General features: G+C 41.9%; 1 protein-coding gene across 5 annotated transcripts in view; it reads left to right on the plus strand.

Annotated features, from left to right (window-relative positions):
* The first annotated feature begins 459 nt into the window (after window positions 1–459).
* Window positions 460–14,167, plus strand: part of XIAP (X-linked inhibitor of apoptosis) — a 59,743-nt gene continuing 46,035 nt past the window's right edge. Inside the window, exons 1-3 of one of the 5 annotated variants that reach the window (XM_032329635.1) lie at window positions 460–648; window positions 905–1,031; window positions 13,043–13,100. In XM_032329635.1, coding sequence (XP_032185526.1) covers window positions 494–648; window positions 905–1,031; window positions 13,043–13,100 — 340 coding nt within the window. In that variant the 5' untranslated portion in view covers window positions 460–493. Of the gene's footprint in view, window positions 649–904; window positions 1,032–13,042; window positions 13,101–14,167 lie in introns of those variants that run through there. The other 4 variants (XR_004282412.1, XM_032329633.1, XM_032329634.1 and 1 more) reach the window with 4 other exon arrangements.

Below are 14,167 nucleotides of genomic sequence, written 5' to 3' on the forward strand. Positions count from 1 at the left end.
TCAGCATTTTATGTACCAGATTTCCAGTTTTCCCTGCCTTCTGCCTTCATCCTACTCATTTCCCTTTATCTCTCAATCTCCTTGCTGTCCGAAATGAAATCTCTTTCCTTTTATCCTTCCCAGCTAGGCTACAGTCCATATTCTAATCTCAGTTCCCTCATTTATTAGTTGCATGCTAGTGGAGGGGCTTATCCTTTCTAGGCCTCCATTTCCTCTGTAAAATGGGATTAATAAGAGAGTGCCTATCTTACAGAGTTGTCAAAATTACAACAAAGAACACGTTATATGCCTACCACATTGCCTGGTCTACAGTGAGAACGCAACTTGTTCGCTCTTTTCATTCGTAATTTTATCTCTAGTCCCCGACTGGTCAACACCAGAGTCCAGCAGGTAAAAGCCGTGGGAAAAAAACACCTCAAGGGTAAAGAGGAAACGCTTGAGCGGGGGGGCGGGGACTGCGAAGTACACACTGCGCAGGCGCATCCGCCAGGTCATGCTGTGGCTTCCAGCTGTGGGGGGGGGGAGTTGGGGGGGGGGGACAAGGGCTTCAATTGTCCTGGCTGCCCCCTTCCGGCCCAGGGAAGTGGCGGGACCTTGGCTGCGCCCCGGGAGGGCTCAGCACTACTCAAGGACGCCAGGGCCCGAAGGGTAAGTTCGAAAATGGCGGAGGGGAAGAAGGAGGGGCCTTGCAGGGCGGGAGGCTGGCCCCCGGGCGGGGGCGGTAAAAAGGAGTCTGCGGGGGGGGCGTAGGGGGGTGTACCCGTGGCGAGGCCGGGGCCGTGAGATCGAGCGACAGTGGCGGGTGTCTGTTTGAGGCCCTGCCATGGACTCGGGGTTCCTCCGGGCGATGGGCGGGCTGGTGGGTGCGCCAGCGGGAGACGAAGGGACTTCCGTTTCCTTCTAGGCTGGGGCCCGGCCGCAGAGCGGAGTTGGCATTTCCAGATTGGGGCTCGGGCCGCCCCTCCTCCAGGACCCTCCCCTCCGGACCGCGCAGGGCGCCGCGGGCGATCCGGGCTGGCTCTCCTAGCGCGGTGGGTACTGCCTGTACGGGCTTCCTCCTCCTCAACCCCCCCTCCCCGCGGGCCCCGCGCTGCGGGGGAGGGCGGGAAGGCCGCCCGTGTGCGGCGCGGGTGGCCCAGCAGCGGCTGCTCGCCCAGGTTCCTGGGAGCGCCGAAGGAAGGCGTGGGTGGGTGGGTGGCTTCAGGTGGCCGGGTGCCTTCTTAAACCCTTTGACCCCTAAGGTAAATGCAGTCAAAGAACTTTTTTTTTTAAATGATCAAAGAGCCCGCCCCCCCCCATCTGATGCGTGTGGCAGGTATTGAGCTGGGTGGAGTGTGCCTGGCAAGGGCTTGTGAAGCAGAAAGAATAGGAGCCAAAGAGCTTCCGGAAGAGGAAATTAGCTAGTAATTCTTTCCAATCTTTGCTGCCCTAGTCACCTCCCGAGCATATTCTGTGAGTAAAACAAAATTCAGTCTTTCAGTTTCATTATTTTAACTCCATAATACACTTGTTTTTGGGAGGAGGGGGTTGGTTATTGCTGAAACTAAGCGTTTCAGCAACAGCCCCCTCCACCTCCAAAAAAAAAAAAAGTCAATCAAAGCTTTGTGAAAACCTATCCGATTTTAATAATCTACTACTTTGCTTTCAAGTATAATTATGTCCCTAGGTTTGTCACACCATACCTTGATAGTCAGTGACGCATAGAAATGTACTCTTGTAAGACTGGAGGTTGCTATGGTGTATCTTTCTTCCCTTTTTTTACTAAGGATTTCTTAAAACCAGTTCAAGAGAACACAGTTACAGACGGCCATCTTAGAACTATAACATTTTAGAGTTGGAAGGGATCTTAGTTGAATCGTCTTAATTTTACAAAAGCGGAAACTGAGGTACGGGAAGATTTCATGGCTTGCCTGAGGCTACTCAACTAAGATTAGAACCCAGCTTGTCTGGCTCCTTGCTCAGCGCTCTTTCAGAGCAACTGCTGCACATGCCTCCAAGCAATTCACTGCACACTTCGGAAGCGCTTACCGCTTCGTACCATACAGCTGTGCTACAACTTTCGATGTATTTAACGTGTTTATGAAGCCAGTGCATGAGATACTTTCCCCATCATTCAAGAAGTGGCAACAGTAAGTTAAGATTTATACACACACGCACATACGCATATTTGAATATGCTTAGATAATTTATTGACGTATACACAAGAAAAACGTGGACAGTGGCTACTTAATGGAGGGATGGAACGTTTTTTAATTTGCTCTTCACATGTGGCCTAATGTACTGTTTGGAATTTCTTTTCTTTTTTTTTTAAGATTTTATTTATTTGACAGATCTCAAGTAGGCAGAGAGGCAGGCTCCCTGCTGAGCTGAAGGCAGAGGCTTTAACCCACTGAGCCACCCAGGCGCCCCTGTTTGGAATTTCTTAACATAAGTATTGATTTTACAATTAGGAACAATTTTTAAAATTCACACACCTTTATGTATATCAACATAAGTATTTATCTGTGCTATGTAAAGACATACATATATATGCATTTATGTATCAGTGGTCTATATTGTAAAATCCAGTATGGTTCCTGTCAGCCTACCTGGCAGAGCAGGCCTGATTATCAGATTCTCACATTTCTTGTGTTCTCTTGTTGTCCCTAATATAAGATGGTAAAAAGAATATGTTACTACTAATCTTTATATATTCTTAGAAAATATGCTGACTTTTCCTTATCAAGTAATATAGCAAACTATAACATTCAAGATACCCAGTTTGATGCAGTGAAAAAATCTGAATGTAGAATCTTTGTGGATAAGAATCATTTTTAAAAAATTGAGATTGGAAGGGTTTCTAGTGATTAGTACTTCAACTCTTTTCTTTTTATGAATAGATTAACTGGGACTTAAAAGAGTTGAAAAAGTAACGTGCCCAAGATTATATATCTAATTATTAGAAGAGCTTGGACTAAGGTCTGGGTCCTAGTCCAGTACCCCTTGTGCTACCTTTGTAACTTTATTGCTTTGTAGTCCATTCAGAGACTCCCAGCTAGGCAGAAAAAGAAATGCTGGCTAAAGGTTAGGCCCATTTCAGTAGATAAGAATTACTGTAATTAACATGCCAGTTAATTTGTATAGTGCTTGAAATATTTTACTAACCTAAATGTACCCCTTACATTTGGTTATAAACATTAATTTGTTTGATAAATTCTTTGTTTCTCTTGTAAACACTTACCCCAGTATGAAATGATACTGTCACTGGTTATTTTTGTTCTAATATTTAAAAGTCTGGTAGTTAGTGCTAATGTGAGGCGGGGAAAGTTACACTTTATAAAGTAAACATTTATTGATCACCTACTGTATGCCAGGGATTTTACTGTGTGGTGTAGGGTTCGAAAGACCAGATGTGGCAAAATAGATGTCCTTGTTCTCTTGAGGCTGGGAGATTATCAGGAGCTGTCAGTTCTCAAACTTTATCTCCGTGTTCTAATCTGGTAATAGTATTATAAAATGTAGTCTGTACCACTATTTAAGGTCATCGTGAGTAGATTTGAGGAGACAAAAACAGTAGTGGTAAAAGAAATTGATGTTGAATACTCTTTTTTTTTTTAACTTAAGGCAAAAAAGGTATTTATTGCTAACAAAATTTAAAAGTTCCAGGCTTCCAGCTCTTCATCAGTTATTCCTGTGCAATTCCCGGTGAACATTTTACTATTTTCATGTCATGGAGGTCATGTGGTACTGTGAGAAGAGCCCTGGATTTGATGCCTGGGTTGTCTTGGCTTTGTTTCCATTTAGCTGTGAGATTGTGAGCAAGTCACTAAACCCCTCAGTGCCTACATATTTCTATTTTCTTAACATTTTATGAGTTAAATATCCCATTTAAAACATAGAATATTTTGAATATTTTAAATTTTAAGATAAATATGTTTATTATGGAAAATTTATGAAATTGAGAATAGTATAAAGAGAAGAAGCAAAATCCTGTTCTTTTATGCTTGCTTTTACTGTTTTGGCTCATATTGTATGTCCATTGCGGTAATCCTTTTTTCTTACTCAGCATTCTATATTGAAGATTTCCTGTGTCATGAAAAGTCTTTTAAAATGTTGTTTTTATTTATCCTCCATATTCTTCCTTTCTTTTAAGATTGATTTATTTGAAACAGAGAAAGCACAAGCAGGGGGAGGGACAGAGGGAGAGAGAAAGACAAGCAGACTCCCTGCTGAGTGATGACCTGTTGTGGGGAGGGGACTCAGTCCCAGGACCCCTGAGATCATGACCAGAGCTGAAGTCAGACGCTTAACCTACTAAGCCACCAAGGCACCCTGGGAGAGAGAGTCTTGAGCAAACTCCACACTGAGCTAGGAGCCTGATGTGGGGCCCGATGGCAGATCACAGCTTGATCAGAAACCAAGAGCTGGATGCTTAACAATTGTGCCACCTAGGTGCCCCATATCCTACATCTTACTCTATGCTTTGCCTTCATTTTATAAAGTAACAGGTTTGAGCTAGTTGACTCCAAAGATTGAAAATCCATTATAATAGTTTTATTTTTAAATTGATTATCTCGGATTTTACCAAAGGAAAAAAATCCCAAATAACAATTCAAAATCTTTTTGGAATAAATACCTCAAATAAAATGAAAAGAAATTAAGAATAAGGTGGAGATAGAAACCTTAATAATTTGTGATTATTCTTTCATTTTTTTCTGCCTTTATGATTTGAATACTTTATTTTTTAAAAATTTCACATGCTAAGTACTTGAACTTTAATTTGTTGAAGATGTGATATCTGTGTCACTACTGTGTTAAAAGCTGGCCTGTTTTATCTTGTAGGGTGGGTATAGAATAAGTTGAAGAGGGAAAAACTGGGTTTCTGGGATTATCATAATACAGAGGAGAGAAAATTTGTGGAAGTTCAGAAGGGTTCAGTAACTTGCTTAAAGTCCAAATAGCTATTATGTTGCAGGGGTAGGATTTGAATCCAGATTTCTCCGATTCTGGTAGCCATGCTTTTCTTCCATTGCATGTTATATTTTAGAAGATCTCTTAGACACATATTTTGATGGTGTTGCTTTGATCAAAATTGACTAACTCAGTATCTTTGAATGAATTGAGGAACTGAAGTGAGAAATGCTGAGATAGCACTTAAGATGGTTTCAGCTTGAGACAACCCAACTAACACACCCTGAGCACCTTCTGCTTTGAGCCAAATTCTTTTTTTTTTAAGATTTTATTTATTTATTTGTCAGACAGAGATCACAAGTAGGCAGAGAGACAGGCAGGGAGAGAGAGAGGGGGAAGCATGCTCCCTGCCAAGCAGAGAGCCAATGCAGGGCTTGATCCCAGGACTCTGGGATCATGACCTGAGCTGAAGGCACAGGCTTTAACCCACTGAGCCACCCAGGCGCCCCTGAGCCAAATTCTTACATCAGTGTATTAAGTGACTGGCATGTAGTAAGTACGTGCCTGGCAAAAAATGGTTGACTGAAGGGCGCCTGAGTGGTGCAGTTGGTTGAGCATTCAACTCTTAGTTTTGGTGCAGGTCAAGCTCTCAGGGTTGTGGGATCGAGCCCCACATTGGGCTTCACACTTGGCGTGGAGTCTGCTTAAGTTTCTGTCTCCCTTGGAGATGCGTTTCTTTTGTTTGTATTTTTATAAGCCTAACACTGTAGCTCTCCCAGTGAGAAGTGAATAAATCGGGGATGTCTGCCTTTCATTTCGGTGCTGAAAGAAGGAAAGCATAACTCTTGTCACGTTAAAGGAAGAGTTTTATCAGGTATAGATCAACACTAAGACCTCAAGCTAAAAAATACTGCTTAAGCGTTTGTAAGATGCTTACTGGGTGCTTTTTGATTTGTTTGTTTTGATGTTGGGTTTTAAAAATTAGCTTATGAGGCACCTGGGGGTCTCAGTCATTAAACCTTTGCCTTCAGCTCAGGTCATGATACCAGGATCCTCGGATCAAGGCCCACATCAGGCTCCATGCTCCGCTGGAAGCCTGCTTCTCCCTCTCCCACTCCCCCTGCTTGTGTTCCCTCTCTCACTGTCTCTCTCTGTCAAATAAATAAAATCTTTTTTTAAAAATTAGCTTATTGCTGATTGATCTCTTTTGAAGTCAGAAATACCTGAATTCTTTTCTTTGCCTTGTTAGTTTAAATACACCATTAAAAAAAAGTTCTCACTCTCCCTTTGCCTCCTCCCATCTCTCTCTCAGATAAATAAATCTTTAAAAAAAAAAATTGTTGACTTGCACCTGGGTGGCTCAGCTGGTTGGGTGTACTTTTGGATCAGGTCTTGATTCCTGGCATTGGGCCTTGGGTTGGGCTCCCCACTCAGTGGGGAGTCTGCTTCTCCCTCTCCCACTGCTTCTCCACTGGCTTGTGTGCTCTCTCTCTCAAATAAAGAAGTGGAGTCTTTAAAAAAAATGTTGACTGAATGCCTTTGCTTGTTCTAATGTATTAGATAAAAAAGGAAAAACTGAAACTTCTAAGGCCTTCCAGAGAAAAAAAGGACTTTCTGTGCTCTGAGAAATTAACCAAAGCGGCTGTTGATTAGCTACTATATCTACCAAAAGAATTTGAGGCCAGACTTATGAGTTATATGTTTTATGTGCTCTGATTATACTTAATATTAGATTGTCCTTTGTGTGGTAAAAGCATATTTTATGTAATTTTGTAGGACTTGGCATGGACTTTTATTATTTTTAATTCTGGTATTGTTGTAGCTTTGCTATTTGATACATTTTACAACTTGATTTTGGTATGATGGATCCCCAATCTTAGTTAAGGATACATGTGATTCACTTATCATGATCTGCTTTTTTTTTTTTTTAAGATTTCATTTGTTTGAGACAGACTGGGAACACGAGTGGGGAGGAGGGGCAGAGGCAGCAGTAGGGGGAGGAGAAGCAGACTCCCCACTGAGCAGGGAGCCTGTGGGGCTTGATCTGAGGACCCCAAGATCATGACCTGAGCCACCTAGGTGTCCCCATGATCTGCTTTTTTTTTTAAAGATTTTATTTATTTATTTGACAGAGATCACAAGTAGGCAGAGAGAGAGGGGGAAGCAGGTTCCCTGCTGAGCAGAGAGCCCCATGTGGGGCTCGATCCCTGGACCCTGAGACCATGACCTGAGCCAGAGGCAGAGGCTTAACCCACTGAGTCACCCAGGCGCCCTGCCATGATCTGCTTTTATAATGTATTTTCAAGAATATAGGTCATGGTGAAACTGAGGTTTACCTGTACAGACTGGAAATAGCTTGAACTCAGATGATCAGGCAGAGGTTGAACTGAGTGAGTTAAGGCTGATTTCCTTAACTGGGGAAAGTTGGTACCACTGTGTATTCCCTGGAATCTATAAATTCTTACATATGGTTTGAACTTTTATACATCTTGTGATAATTTTGTTGGCCTCACAATACAGGCCTCTCCTATATGTAATTACATTGCTATGTGCTTTACCTTTCAGTGGCTCCCGCTAATTTTTCAAGCCTTGAAAGGGCCAGGAACTGACATTTTCTGCTGCCTCACCAGACTAACCCTTCTGCCAGTAATTCTTAGAGTAATTTCTTTAGACCCATATTGCTCATAATCACCAGGTTTGTCTTTTGACTGTCATTTACTGTATGATCTTTGATGAGTAACTATCAGAAAACCACAGTTTCCCCATATTTCAAATGGGGGCTATGATATATTGCTTAGTTTAAATTAGATACTACATAGGAAAACCTTCTAATTGTAATTCACATACGTATTTAGTTATTATCCGAGGTGACGTGGTGAAAAAAGAGAGGATGGGCCGTGGACTCACACAAGCTCTGTGTTGAGTTTTTGACCTTCTGTTAAATAGGGTGACATTTTTCAGTTTCAATTCAGCATGTTATAGTAGTTTTATGTGTAGCTAACATGATTGTATGGAGGGAAATGAAAGTGAGTTTGTAGATAGTTTAGAACACGTGAGCACTCATTAACTATGTGGTACTGTTTTAATCTGACTGCTGTGGCAGTCTCCTTTACTTGGTGTCATTTTAATTCAAACCCAGACAGAAGACAAACCTGCATGCGTATAGGCAGCAGAGTGACTTTCAGATAGAACTAAATATTTTTACTGGAGAAAAGGAAAAGATACTGGCTTTTACCAAGAGCTTGTTTCAGCACTTGGCTTGAGATCTCAACATGATCATGGAAGAGTACTTAATTCTGAGAAATATCTAGGGTAGGTATTACCTGTTCACCAAATCGTCTATTAAAGAACCTCAGCATGGCACGTGTGGAACCATCTGATTTTTTTAAGTCCTGCATCCTAATCATTCTGTCAGGATAAGTTATCTGGGTAAGTATCAAACAGAGTAAGTTCCACTTCTTTGCCACCAATCAGTTCTATGGCCTCAGTCAAATCATTTAACTTCCTTATGCTTCAAAATGAAAGAGTGATTTCTGTTATCCTGTCAACACAAGTACAGTCAGCTCTGGTGAACAAGTTTTGCTTGTGGGTGTCTGCAAATTATGATGATTTTGGTTTATAATGTACTTGATTCAGAACTTCCCTTTTGTAAAAACTAGGGGAATTTTTTGGGAAAGATTACAGGCAACTCTTGTTCTTACCAGGTCCCAAATTAATTGATGATTTTTATTACGCAGTGAATGAGTAGTTCAGAACTCCTGCTATAGACATCACTCAAACATTTGCAACAAAGTCCTTTCATTTTCTTTTTTTCTTCTTTTCTTTTTTTTACTAACATAAAATATATTATTTGTTTCAGGGGTACAGGCCTGTGATTAGTCCCTCCCATTTTCAACTCAAGTTAACAATAAGTAACAATTAGGTAATACCTGTATTTCTCAGTCTTCACTGCTGGTGATTTACTGCCACCAAGCAGGGCACCAGATGACATTTGTTCATGGCCAACCACTGTGGATATGACCTGATTACCGCTTTTACCTCTGGGAATTGACCTGTATCTCTCTCTTTTCTTCTTTAGCCTGATGATTGACAGTGTTGACATCAGTTTACAATTTCTTCTTTCTCATTGGTGTGGCTTGGAGTTAGTAACCTAACAGTAATATTACAAAGTAGCAAGCTGGCAAAAATTCTCACCAAAGGCAAAAAGATACGAACCAAGAATATATCCTTCCCTCTCCTTGTTATGAGAATGATCTTTTGTGAATGAAATGCCCAAACCTTGCAATACCAGGCCCTGCTTTTGATAGTTTACCGGGCTTATGTGTTTACAGATGAAGGAAGCATGGTCATCTGGCATATAGCCAAGTAACACCCCCCAGTCGGCTGAGTAGGATTATATAAGGGACCTGACTAATTAAGAGCCCAACTGCTTTTTTTCTTTTGATTAGAATATAATCCATTTACTGTATAAAATTTAGAAAATTAAGCACAAAGAAGAAAATAAAAATCAATAATCCCACTGGCCAGAGATAACCACAGTAGAATTCTGATGTATAATTTAGCCTGTCTTTATATATCTGTATTTTTTTATAATTAGGATTATACTGCACAGTATTTTGTAATCAGCTTTTTTTTTATCACTTAAGACAACAGGGTGAACATATGTTTGTGTCCTTTAATATTCTTCTACAACCTCAGTTTTTAATGAATGCCTAGTATCCACATTACCGAAGTGTTGTCCTCATTTGTTGGATATTGAATTTTTTTGTTTATCAATAGCACTGTATTGAATATCCTTATATATATTTTATTTTAAAAAATCCTTGATGGTTTCCTTAAAGTTGATGCTTTCAACTAGAATAGGTGGCTCAGAAGATAATTACATATTTAAGATTTTAGAACATATTGCTACCTTACTCTAGGAAAGGTGTACTAATTTTTTAAAACTTTTAATTCTAGTGTAGTTAACATAAAGTTATATTTATTTCAAATGTATAATAATGATTCAACAATTTCATATATTATTTGGTGCTCATCAAGATAAGTAAGTGTACTCTTTTTTTTAAAAAAAGACATTTATTTATTTGAGAGTGGAGAGAGGAGTGGAGAGAGGAGGCAAGGCAGGGGGCAGAGGGAGAGGGAGAAGCAGACTCCCCTCTTAGCAGGGAGCCTGACATGGAGCTTGATCACAGGACCCCAGGATCATGACCTGAGGAGAAGGCAGGTGCTTAACCAACTGAGCCACCCAACTGCCCCAACATATGTGTACTCTTAATCCCCTTTACTTCTTTGACCCATTTCCACCACCACAAAAAGTATACCAATTTTTATTTTTCTTTAAAGATTTTATTTATTTGACAGAGAGAGATCACAAGTAGGCAGAGAGGCTGGCGGGGGCGGGGGGGAAGCAGGCTCCCCACTGAGCAGAGAGCCTGATGCGGGGCTTGATCCCAAGACCCTGAGCTGAAGGCAGAGGCTTAACCCACTGAGCTAACAAGAGTGCCTGTTAATCACGTACCTTTCCCACTGTTATATTTTTATTGTTGGCAGTGATGGCCATCACTGTCCTGCCAAACAGGACAAAAATGGTGGTATCTTTTAAAATGTTTATTTCCGGGGGAAAAAAAGTTCATTTCTGGGGTGCCTGGGTGGCTTAGTATATTCATAGATCATCTCTGGAGGAATACACAAATTGGTAAGGATTATTGCTACTGGGAATGTGTTGGGGGATTATTTTTATACTTTTCTAGGTTCCTTTGGCTGGTAAACTGATACAGGACAGATTAATAGGAAAAAAATTTTGATTACATACATATGGGAGCCCCATAAGAACATGAGATCTACAGGCAGTCAGAGTTGAGATTTATATGCCATCCTAAGCTAGGGAGCAAAGGGGGTAGGGGTCAGACTTCAAAGGGGAGAAAGTTTATAGGACCATGGGAAGAACAAATGTTTGATAAACGTTTGCCCGGCCATACGTAGACCATGAAACACAGGAATTTGATCTCCAGGTCCTACAGAGCTTCCCCCAGTTTACCACACCTAGCTCGTATTCTTTGCAGTTATCTATGGTGATAGTTCTCTTCCTGGACCAGGCCCTCTATCTAAATTCCTTTGGGCAGTTGAGGAGGAGGTAAAAGCATTTCCTGAATCTTTGGAGCTTGACTCACTTCCGGTTAAAGTAGTCCACAGGCCCCAGGCGCCTGGCTGGCTGGGTTGGTAGGATATGCAACTTTTGATCTCTGGGTCTTGAGTTCAAGCCCCACATTGAGGGTAGAGTTTACTTAGAAAAATAAGGGGCGCCTGACTGGCTGATTGAGAAGAGCATGCAACTTGATCTCGGGGTTGTGAGATGGAGCTTCCAGTTGGGTGTAGAAATTATAATGAGTAATAATAGTAATAAATATTTTAAAAGTAATCCTCATACCAAAGCTGGACACTTTGGGAAGGCTTCTTTTGAAACCCTTTAGTCCAGCCTTTGAAGCTTGCCCATGAAGTTTCACAACCCAGAAGTTGAGTTGGTATATTGCTCCATCTCACTGAACTGGTCTCTTAATCCTGAGAATAGTTAGTTCAGTTAAATAGTTGTGTCTCATTTCAGAAGATGGTGATGCACTTGAGCTCCCAAAGTTAGGGCTGTGATGCAAACAGTCTGGTATTTAATAAGAGAAATTTCTGTGAAAACGAAACAGAAAGGTTAATAGAGCAGATGAAAGTTTCAGTTTCTGAGTTGTTTTTTTAGACAGAGAGAGATATAGTGAGAGAGGAAACACAAGCAGGGGGAGTGGGAGAGGAAGAAGCAGGCTTCCCACTGAGCAGGGAGCCCAGTGTGGGGCTCCATCGCAGGAACCTGGGATCACGACCTGAGCTGAATGCAGTCGCCTAAGGACTGAGCCACCCAGGTACCCGCCTAGTTTCTGAGTTCTGAAGGCAGCCTGGTGAGAGGATTTCTAGATGGTCAGTTTGAAGAAGCTTCAGATAGAGTGCAGGCAGACAGTGGCATTCTGAAAGATTTTCCTGAATGTCTCTGGTGATCTTTCTGAGTGGTCCACATAGCAATAGGCATGAAGACTGTATGTGAGCTGTTGTGATGTCTCTGAAGTTGTCCGACTTTAGCTCACATGGCTTTGGAAAAGGGGCAGTTTTAGTTCTCTGATTCCAACTCAGGAGGTTGGGGTAAATTTAGAAATGTTAGTTTGGAGAGTTGTAGCCAAATATTGGAGGAAACTTCTGGATTCAGAATCCAATCCAGTTTATAGGTAGAACTCAAAGACAATAGCACTAGCACTTGAGACTTTTTAAAAAAGATTTATTTATTTAGAGAGAACGTAAGTGGGGAAAGGGGCAGAGGGAGAGTATCTCCAAGCAGACTTCCTGCTAAGCCCAGAGCCCAGCGTGGGGCTCAGTCCCACAACCCATGAGATGAAGTCCCACAACCTGAGCTGAAACCAAAAGTTAGACACTTAACTAACTGAGCCACCCAGGCAACCCCCACTTTTTTTAAGAGGCTTCATGTGGAATCAAATGTGGGACTTGAGCTCACAACCCTGAGATCAAGACCTGAACTAAAATCAAGAGTCAAATGCTTAACCTGACTGAGCCACCCAGGTGCCCCAGTAGAACTAGAATTTGATATTCATAATGGTGTATTACTGAAACATAATTTTTCTCTGTCAGATCCCCCCCCATTTTTATCAAAGTTAGTCACATACCTGTCTATTCGCAAATTCAGTCTAGTTTCAATAAACTTGGCTTATTTACATAAGTGTAACAAGAGTGTTGATTTGTCATATAGGCTCTTTTAATCTGCTTTGTTGGAACTTTTCATAAGAAATCTGATTGGAGGGGCGCCTGAGTGGCTCAGTGGGTTAAAGCCTCTGCCTTCGGCTCAGGTCATGATCCCAGGGTCCTGGGATCAAGCCCCTCATCGGGCTCTCTGCTCAGCAGGGAGCCTGCTTCCTCCTCTCTCTCTGCCTGCCTCTCTGCCTGCTTATGATCTATCTGTCAAATAAATAAATAAAATCTTTAAAAAAAAAAAAGAAATCTGATTGGACTCTTTAAAGGCTTCTTGGGGTTAGAAAGCCAAGCTAAGACTTGCCATTAGACTTAACCTGTAATACTTACAGATTTGGGTTAATTTCTCTTTTCACAGTTCCCAGGATTTCCTAAGGTTCCTATCCTCCTTGAAGGTGACCTTCCTTCCTTACCTGGTAAGGCTACCGGGAATCCTGTAAGCAAGGTATCAGGCTGATTTTTCCAAAGGGCTTTATTGGCTCCATGAAGTTAGCCTTAGCTCCTTAAAGCTGTCTAATGGTATCTGAGTCTGTGCATGTCTCTCTCAAACATAACATCCGAGTCAAAGCCTTGGTACTATAGCCAGTGTTCCCAGTTGTGTCCTGTTATAAGGAGAACAGATTCTTATAGAACCTATGCAAGTAACTATCTTGCCATGAAAATAAGAATACTGAGTTTCCAAATTCTGGATGGATCAGGTAAAAAATGTATGTTCCATTTCTGCTCTCAAAGGTATCATTTAACAAATTGCTTAAGGTCGTAGCTTAAGAAGAAGGGTTTCCTGGGGTGCCTGGCTCGCTCAGTCGGTTAAGTATCTGGCTCTTGGTTTCAGCTCAGGTCATGATCTGGGGTTTGTGAGATCAAGCCCCACTTTGGGCTCCATGCTCAGTGCAGAGTCCACTTGAGATTCTTTCCCTCTCCCTCTCCCAGTTTGAGTCCATGCACACATACTTTCTCTCTCGCAAATAAACTTACTTGAAATTTATTTATCTGAAAATGAGAGAAACTGAACACAAGCAGGGAGAGCGGCAGAGGGAGAGGGAAAAGCAGGTCCCCCGCTGAGCAGGGAGCCCAACAACCTGGGGCCTGATCCCGGGACCCCTGGATCATGACTCAAGCCGAAGGCAGATGCTTAACCAACTGAGCCACCCAGGTGCCCCAATAAATTAAATCTCTTTTTTAAAAATATTTTATTTATTTGGGGGCACCTGGGTGGCTCAGTGGGTTGAAGCCTCTGCCTTCAGCTCAGGTCATGATCTCAGGGTCCTGGGATCAAGCCCCTCGTAGGCTCTCTGCTCCACGGGGAGTCTGCTTCCTCCTCTCTCTCTGCTTGCCTCTCTGCCTACTTGTGGTCTCTCTCTCTCTCTCTGTCAAATAAATAAATAAAATATTTTTTAAAAAAAGATTTTTATTTATTTGTTTGACAGAGACACAGCAAGAGAGGGAACACAAGCAGAGGAGCAGCAGAGGGAGAAGCAGGCTT

This window comes from Mustela erminea, chromosome X, assembly GCF_009829155.1.
Source record: "Mustela erminea isolate mMusErm1 chromosome X, mMusErm1.Pri, whole genome shotgun sequence".
Taxonomy (NCBI): domain Eukaryota; kingdom Metazoa; phylum Chordata; class Mammalia; order Carnivora; family Mustelidae; genus Mustela; species Mustela erminea.